At 42.0% G+C, this 9,263-nt stretch overlaps 1 protein-coding gene across 7 annotated transcripts in view; it reads left to right on the forward strand.

The window, feature by feature from the left end:
- Nucleotides 1–9,263, forward strand: part of Cep192 (centrosomal protein 192) — a 114,399-nt gene that overhangs the window by 93,114 nt on the left and 12,022 nt on the right. For 5 of the 7 annotated variants that reach the window (XM_029568062.1, XM_017800484.2, XM_029568064.1 and 2 more), the window contains exons 40-42: nt 1,996–2,075; nt 3,093–3,188; nt 8,890–9,009. In XM_029568062.1, coding sequence (XP_029423922.1) covers nt 1,996–2,075; nt 3,093–3,188; nt 8,890–9,009 — 296 coding nt within the window. Of the gene's footprint in view, nt 1–1,995; nt 2,076–2,571; nt 2,628–3,092; nt 3,189–8,889; nt 9,010–9,263 lie in introns of those variants that run through there. The other 2 variants (XM_029568066.1, XR_003851018.1) reach the window with 2 other exon arrangements.

Consider the following 9,263-nt stretch of genomic DNA (forward strand, 5'->3'; position numbering starts at 1 on the left):
GGGAGTCAAGGCGCGGAGGGCTGCGCTATAGACTTACCCCAAGAGGCCTGAGGATAGGAGTGCAGGCTAGGAGAGTTAGCGGGTGATGCAGGCCCAGGGAAGCAGAGAGAGGTGAGGGCGGGGTCAGGACCGGAAGCGGTGCTCCTGGAGCCCAAGAAAGGGACTGAGTTGGTCTGGGTGAGAAGGATCAGGAAACAGTATTCATTCCGCAGGTGTCTGGGGCCCCAAGACTAGGGATGGCACAGGGCCCAAACTAGGAGCAGAGAACAGCGGGGGAGATGGATGGAAGGGTGAATGTGGCCGGGTGAGTCAAGGCGCGGAGGGCTGCGCGATAGACCCACCCCAAGAGGCCTGAGGATAGGAGAGCAGGCCAGGAGAGTTAGCCGGTGGTGCAGGTCCAGGGAAGCAGAGAGAGGTGAGGGTGGGGCCAGGTCCAGAAGCAGTGCTCCTGGGGTCCAAGGAAGGCACCAAGCCAGTCCGGGTGAAAAGAATCAGGAAGCAGCACTGGCTCCCCAGGTGTCTGGGGCCCCAAGACTAGGGATGGCACAGGGCCCAAACTAGGAGCAGAGAACAGCGGGGGAGATGGAAGGGTGAACGTGGCTGGGGGAGTCAAGGCAGCTGGGGGAGTCAAGGCGCTGAGGGCTGCGCGATAGACTTACCCCAAGAGAGGCCTGAGGGCAGGAGGCAGGACAAATGTTTTATACACAAGACAACCTGCTTCTCCTCCAGTCTGACTGTGCCAATAAGTGACACCTGTCTTCCCATTCTGTTATGATCTTGTCCCCTTGTTTGAGCTCTTCAGTATCTTTGCATTATACTTGAATAAAATCCAAAATGGTATCTTGTCCCCTCCTGTGAGCTGGAGGTGTGGTTCTTTCCTCTGAGCTGGAGTTGTGGTCTCCTATAAACTGGAAGTTGTGGTCCCCTCCTGTTACTGTGGAGCTGCAGTCCACTCCTGTGAGCAAGAGCTGTGTTACCTTTTTGTGAGCCAGAGTTGTGGTCCCCTCTCATGAACCTTGAGCTGTGGTCTCCTCCTGTGAAGCTGGAGATGTGATCTCTAATTATGAGCCACAGTTCCACATTTCTCCACTGGTGGGCTGATGGTGGAGCAGATTAGAGGGTAGAGGGCTTCCCAGTGTTGGATAGCAGTTTCAGCCTTCTGAGTGGCTGCATTCCCCAGACTACCCCTCCAAGGTCCCAGGTTGTGCATGGTAGTGGCTTTGCCTCTGTATTAGGGTTATGCTAGGGACAGGGAGGGGAGATTTCTGTCACTTGCAGTTTCTAGTCCTGGGAGAAATGATTCTCAAGGATGACTTCCAATGCCCTTTGATGGTCAGCTGTGATCTTGACTCTACACATGGTCCTGGGCACCCAGGCCCCAACATTGGACCTCTTCTATTCCAAGGCACCATCATTTTTTTCTTTTCTCTTTTCTTTTCTTTTCTTTTCTTTTCTTTTCTTTTCTTTTCTTTTCTTTTCTTTTCTTTTCTTTTCTTTTCTTTTCTGTTCTGTTCTGTTCTCTTCTCTTCTCTTCTCTTCCCTTCCCTTTTCCTCTCTCTCTTTCTCTTTCTCTCTCTCTCTCTCACTCTCTCTCCTCTTTGGTCTCTTTGAGACAGGGTCTTCCTGTAGCCCCAGGTGGCCTGGAATTCACTATGTAAACCAGGCTGGCCTTGAACTCACAGATTCCCCTGCCTCTGCCTCCTGTGTACTGGGATAAAGGTGTGTGCTACCACGCCTGGCCAATCCATCATTTCTCTATTACTCTTCTACAGTCCCAGTGTACCTTCACCTGTGCCCTACAGAAAATATACACTTGAACTTCTAGAGTCTTCGAAGTTAAAAATAAAAAATAAAAGTAGGGTATCTGGCACACCTAACTTTTTCTTTAAAGAAAATACTTTAGTTTCCCCTGGACCGTCGGGTCATGAGGTTTGTCACAGAGCTCCTTGTCACTAGCCTCTCTCAGAGTATGAGTGATTCATGTGTTCCTTTCAGAGAACAGTCTAGAACTTGAGAATCATGGCCCCACAGATGTGAAGTGGCACCTGTCGTCTTTTGCTCCGCCATATGTCAAGGTCAGTCATCTAACTGTTCAGACTGTTTTAAACTCTGAGTGCAAGTACAGGTTGACTTGCTGGTTTTTTGTGCCACCAGTTTAGTTAGTTGGCTTCTCTGTAGGCAGGGGGGTATGTGCTCAGTCATTTTTACCAGGTGACCCTGAGAGTCAAACTAGAAAATTTGCCTAAGCATGGTGGCACAGTCAGGTTTGGTGTTCATACCTTTAATCCCAGCACTTGTGAGGCAGAGGCAAGCAGATCTCTGAGATTGAGGCCAGCCTGTTCTACATAGTGAGTTCTAGGCCAGCTGGAGCTACAAAGAGACCCTGTCTCAAAACACAAAACAAAAAGATAAGAAAATATGTATAAAAATACATGCCTGCTCCATTAATTCTTACCTCCTGATTTTTATCTGAAACGAGGTAATTTGAGAAATGCTGCAGGTTTTATTAGCCAGCACCATGTGTGCACACTTCTTTACTCTCCTTGCTTACCATACTTTGTGTTCACTCAGTGTTGTCATGTGTCAACCCATAAGAGCTGCTGCAGGTGTGGTGGAGCACTGTGCTGGTGAGTGTTACCTGCCACCTGCTGCATAGCTACATAGCAAGCAATTACCACTCAAAGAGGGCAACTTGTCTTTTGTACTGTTTAGGACTGGCCTGTTGGCTGTGTGTTTTGTGACAGTCACAGTTTTAAGTTACGAAGTTACTGGATATATTGCAATAAGGATCTAGTATTGCAAGAGTATTAAAATATACATTAAGCGGGGTGCTCAGGGTGTTTGGGGAAGGTAGTCATTTGACACTGTAAATACTATTAAGCTCACTGTGGCCAAAGAAGTCATAAAATGAATATTTGTAACCTTTTGTGGCTGAGGAGCAGAGCAGGTCCTTTCTTAGTAATGTACTGAGTGCTCCTGGCCCTTAGATAGGTTTGTTGTGTCCTCCATAACCATAAGGGCAGTACAGTTGCTTGAACTGATCCATTGGCTCATAGGGTTTTTATTTGATTATTTAAATGATTATTTTCCAGGGAGTTGATGAAACTGGAGATGTTTTTAGAGCTACGTACACAGCATTTAGATGTTCTCCTATTTCTGGCACACTGGAAAGCCATGGAATCCAAAAGGTGAGCTCTAGAAGATTTTCATAGGTATTTGGTAAGAATGTGCTACTATTCCACCAGGAATGCATCATGTGACCTGAACAATATTGTCTCCTTGAGACCAGTGGTGGCTTCAAAGCCAGCTGTCCACTGAGGAAAGGTCTGCTTGGTGCAAGTCAGTATATTTACATTGTGCTGTGGCAGAAGGTCTGCGTGAGAAAACTGTGTTAAAAAGTCTGCATATTAACTAAGCTGTACCACATTTGGTGATAAAGGTTGTAGCTGCCATTTCTTATTAAAAAAACCAACGACAGTTCTGTCTACCAGCCATAGCCATTAAAACTTCCATTCTTTAGTAAAAGCTCAACATTCACAGCATAATCATCAGTATTTTTTCATGGGTAACATATCTTGCCATCTGGCTGTATGCTTTAAAACCTTAATTTATGTCTAGACCTGACATGATCCTTTAGAAGCCTCCTAGTGGTACTTAGTGTTCACTTGGCTGTATTAATATACTTTTTCAGTCTAATTGCTGAAGCTTGCTTATTAATTTATTTATTTACTTACTTTGTGTATGTGCATTCTGTGGTACATGTGTGGTAGTTAGAGGACAACTGGCAGGAATCAGTTCTCTCCTTCCACCATGTGGGTCCTGGTGATCGAACTCAAGTCATCAGACTGAGCCATCCCACTGGCCAAGAAGCTCATTTAAACTGCCATAGTTATACAATATTGACACATTTGTTTATTCAGACTTCCTAAGTTCTAGGATATAGCTGTGAACTTAATTCATCTTTGAAGACTCTTAGAGCAGCTGTAGTTGTTGCCATGAACTTGGCACTCTACTAGATTTATATAACAAACCTTTAGAGTTTCTCATTTTTTTTGAAAGACATAAATTCTAAAAGGATACTTTATTTCCCAAATTTCAACAAAAATACACTCAGGAGAATAGGGAACAAATACATATTTCAACAAAAGTTTATATCATTCCAGGAAAGATTGCCAAAGAGGCGAGGGGTCGACAAAAACAAGTGTTAAAATCATCCATGTCAATGAAGGAAAGAATTAGGAATTTATAGTAGTACTCAGAAAATTTATCACAAATTCAGGTTAATCTCCCCCTAACCTCTGCTGAGAGGGCAGAGAGATGACTCTTGCAGAGGACCTATTCATTTCCCAGCACCCACAAGGGGCAGCCCACAACCACCTCTGAACTTCAGCTCAAGGGAATCTTTACCTCTAGCCTCTGTGGGTGCCTGCACACATGTGCACATACAGACATACACACACACATACACATAAACATTTTTTTAAACTTCATCTGTGTTTTAACTTTTTAAAATTTTGTTTGATTTGTGGATTTAGGTGTTTGTTTTGGACTTTTCAGAAAAGTTCCTGTGTAATATACTCTCCACTCATAATAGAGTAAATGGATGAATGCTATAGCATTTTTAATGAACTGGCATCAGAGAAAGTTAGTCAAAGGAAAGCTGAGGAACTTTACCTCTTCAGAATTAGAATTGAAGGGCTCCTTAATTACCTAGTATCCACATGATGTGTATTTATGGTTAGAAATTATAAGACAGGAACTCCAGTCTTCCAGATTGCTTTAAGATCACAATGTAACACTTGTGCTGAGTTACTGTGTATTAAGCAGTTGTCTGCACAGGTTTTTTTTGCATGTGAGAGCCATCATTCATATCGTGGATCCCTGGTAATCTTTAGAGCCACTCTATTCTTCAGGTCCCATTTCTCAAGTTCATCTGTTACCTAATCGTTAAACTAGGAATGCACTGGACATATAGACAGTCCATCATTGGCTGTACTATATCTATTTTTACTTTAATGGAAAAATTGATCAAGTTGGCATCAACTAGGATGTGGAAAGATATGCCCAGCTACATATTATATTGGAGGAATAAACAGGAAAAATGTTGGGATCTTCCCTTTCCTGCTTTCTTTCCTTTCTTTTTAGGTTTCTTTAAACCTTTCTGAGACTAAGCATTGGCTTCCTGGTTGCATGTTTCTGTACAACCATTTTTTACTTCCCTGTGTTTATACCACAACTGTTTCCTGTTGATTTTATTTGAAAGTTGGCAAAGGGATCCTAAAATGTATATAGATATGCAAGGGATCCAAAATAATCAGAATGGTATGAAAAAGAGCAAAATTTTAGATTTCCTCATTTTCAAAACCTGCAAAGCCAGAGCATTATGCGAACAGAGCAATAATGACATAAATTGGACATACTTAGTCCCACAGACGATGAAATAGAACTGAGAATCCCAATACAAGCCCTCATGTTTGTGGTCAATTTCTTATTCTTAATAAGGGGGATACTAAGACAAGTCAGTGGAGATGGAACAAGCAGCATATGGCTCTGGGATGACAAGATAAGCTCAGGTCAAAGGGTTGGATCCTTACCTATTTCCATTGTATTTACTTTGCGCATCGCAATAACAAAATACCCGAGAAGAAGCAGCCAAAGGGAGGAAGCATTTGTTTCGGCTCAATGTGAGGCGATCCAGTTCACTATGGAGGAGAAAGCATGGCAGTAGGAGCTCCATGAGGACAGGACAGTGCAGGTGGGGCTCCTCAGCCCCTCACATCTTGGCAGAACAAGAAGCAGAGTGAATAGGAAGTAGGCAGGGCTATAAAGCCTCAAGGCCTTCCCCAGTGACCTGCTTCCTTCAGATAGACTTGGCTTTCTAAATAAAGTTTGCACAGCCTTTCAAAACAGCACCACCACCAGGGCATCAAGTGTTCAGACTTGTAAAACTATGAGGGACATTTCATAGTCAAACAACAACAACCATAACAATAGGAAAAATTAACTCAGAATGGATTTAAGAGCAAAAAGCAAAACGCCCCTAGAAAGTACAAAGGAATAAATCTTCATGACCTTGAATTATGCCTTGGTTTCAGACAATGGTGAATTATGAAAATTAGCAACATCTGTACTTTAAACAACATCAGTAAAATAAGAATATCCACAGGGTGGGAGAAATACTTCAAACTCATATAACTGACAAAGGACTTGCATCCAGAATATGTATATATTTAGCAAAGATTTTTCTATTTGGTTGGCTGTCTCTTCACTTTTCTGTTTGTTTCCTTGGCTGTGTAGAAACTTTCTAATTTCATGCAATCCTGTTTGTCAAGTCTTCCTATTTCCTGAGGTTTTTAGAAAGTTTATGCCTGTGCCTATATCTTAAAGTGTTTTACCTGTGTTTTCCTCCAGCAGTTTCAGGCCTTTGATCCATTTTTAGTTGATTTTTGTACAGGGTAAGGGATAGGGATCTAGTTTCATTCTCCTACATGTAGATATTCAGTTAATTTTCTCATTGTTATGACAAAATATTTGGCAAAAGCAGCTTAAGAAAAGTTTATTTTGTTCAGCTTGAAGAGATAATCATCATAGAAGAGTAGGCAGCTGCATGTACAGGAACATGCAGTTGTGACTCCACTTTTTAGCTTGGTAGAACAGGAAACAGAAGGCAGATAAGAAATGGGACTGGGGTATAAACCAGTGTCCCCAGTGAGTCACCTCTTGTAGTGAAATTCTACCCCCTATATGTTCTAAAGCTATGCCACTAGCTGAGGTGCATAAGCCTGTGGGGGATGTTTCACATTCTGGGTGTTATTTTTATTTTATTTTTATGAATAAGTGTATGACCTGCATGTATGTAAGTGCACCTGTGTTGTGCAATGCCCGTAGAGGTCAGAAGAGGGCATTGGATCCCCTAAAACTGGAGTTATAGACAGTTGTTAGCTGCCATGGGGGTGCTGGGAACTGAACCTGGGTCCCCAACAAGAGCAGCCAGTGCCCTTAACCACTGAGCCTTCTCTCGCTCCATCCTCCTTGTTTTGTTTGTTTTGTTTTGTTTTGTTTTGTTTGTTTTGGTTTGTCTTGGTTTGTTTTGTTGGTTTGTTTTGGTTTGTTTTGTTTGAGACAGGGTCTCCCTGTAGCCCTGACTGGCCTGAAACTTGAAATGTAGACCAGGCTGGCCTGTATCCGCCTGGGATTAAAGGAGTATGTCACAGCAGAGGATTTTTTTTTTATTATTTTTTATATGTATTTGTGTATTGCCTGCATGTAGGTAAGTGCACCTGTGTCGTGCAATGCCCACGGAGGACAGAAGAGGCTGTCGGATCTCTGGGAACTGGAATTACAGGCAGTTGTTAGCTGCCATGTAGATGCTGGGATTCAAACCCGGGTCTTCTGCAAGAACAGCCAGTGTTCTTAACTACTGAGCCATCTCTCCAGCCTCAAACAGAGGATTTTTGTATTCTGACAACACCCACTGTTATTGTACCTGGACCTGTGTGTCTTTATGTCCAGCAGTGTGTGCTTTTTAAAATTGGTTGCATTTGTTATGGGATCTTGATGGGTTGTTCCTCTTAGTGTTATGTAATGACTCTCTTTATCTCTTATAATTTGGTTTGACTTCTCCTTTAGCAGATAAAAGAATAGCTACCTTGCTTTTTTGCCTCGTTAACTGACATCCTTGGTTAATTTCATGCTCAGTCTGTGTGTATCTTAAAACCAACTAACACACAACCAATGACCAGAGAGTATAAAATGGTAATGTAGAGTGTACTGTGAAATTAAAAAATATTTAGGGGGGGGCTGGAGAGATAACTCAGTGGCCAAGAGCACTGGGTGCTCTTGCAGAAGAACCCAGATTTAATTCCCAGTGCCTGTCACATAGCCGCTGACAAACTGTCTAGCCCAGTTTCTGGGGATCCAGTGCCCTCTTCTGGCCTCTGGGCATTACATGTACATGGTACATGTGCATACATGAAGGCAAAATATTCACGCGTGAAATAGAAATAAGTAAAAATTTTTAAACTTTTTAATTATTTAGGATATATGTAGAAATAGCTAAAATGAATGAAATAAAATAGGAAGGGGAAAAACATAAGTAATGTTAAATAAAAAAAGGAAAAAGAATGGAGAAGAATGTGAGAAGGGAGAGAAAGATAAAAAGACGTCAGTGCAATTGTGAGAAATATTTTAAAAATTAGACTAATTTAGGAAAAACATAAAATACACAAGTCAATATTGCTGAAAGTATACTATAAAGAAAAAGCCACAACAAGCAGAAAGAATGTTGGAGCAGCTTCTTTCCCAGTCCTCTAAAATTGGAGTCTTCCAGGTATGTAGACGGTGGGAACTCCAGGTTAATCAGATGGCAGTAAACAGGAGGGATGAAAGCCTTTTGGGGGGTTTCCACAGGAAAGACAAAGCAAGGAAAGATGAACTACTTAGGATTTGCTACTTTGAAAAATTTTGGCAACCTCAGGCAGGGTTCTGGGTGTTTGGTACCTGGCCTTAGGCTATTAAGGCAGAGAACTGTTCCTCCTGGATTATGGGACAGGCAAGCTGTTTGGTGAGTATGCATATCTGGATTGGTGGAACTCTCCTCAGAGGCTCTATGTGACATCTCTAGTACTGTGAAAACTTTCTTCCTCCAAAAAAGTGTTTACTGTACATTTGAGGTAAATGTGTTATACACCTTCTTAAACAGAAGTACATTTTGGATATGTTATAATACCAAGCCTGCGAGAAGTAAAATTGTTCAAATGCTTTTGCATTAGAAGGAAAAATAGTCAATATAAATGCATTTCTTACTTTACTTTTTTTGTACTAAAACTTTGAATTTGTAATCTGTTTGAAGTGGGGGTTTACATATCTCTGTCTTGGTGTGTTTTGTAGGTCTCCATCATGTTTCTGCCCAGAGATAGAGGGGATTATGCCCAGTTTTGGGATGTTGAGTGTCACCCTGTTAAAGAACCTCACATGAAACACACATTGAGATTCCAGCTCTCTGGAGAGGTGAGTATTGTCCTAGATGTTAATAAAAAAATTATTAACCCCCAGTGAAAAAAATCTGAAAAGGCAATAATTTCTTGGTATCGTTTCACCACTAATTCTATTGTGCAGTCTCATCCCTTTCATGTCTGTCCTTACTGATATCTTTGCAGTCCACATTTGACTCTGTTGTCTATATTCAACATGAAACCAATTTTTGTCTTAAGTTACTCTGCGTGTGTGTGTGTGTGTGTGTGTGTGTGTGTGTGTGTGTGTGT

Source organism: Nannospalax galili, unplaced genomic scaffold (genome assembly GCF_000622305.1).
Source record: "Nannospalax galili isolate Female #2095 unplaced genomic scaffold, S.galili_v1.0 scaffold700, whole genome shotgun sequence".
Classification (NCBI taxonomy): Eukaryota; Metazoa; Chordata; class Mammalia; order Rodentia; family Spalacidae; genus Nannospalax; species Nannospalax galili.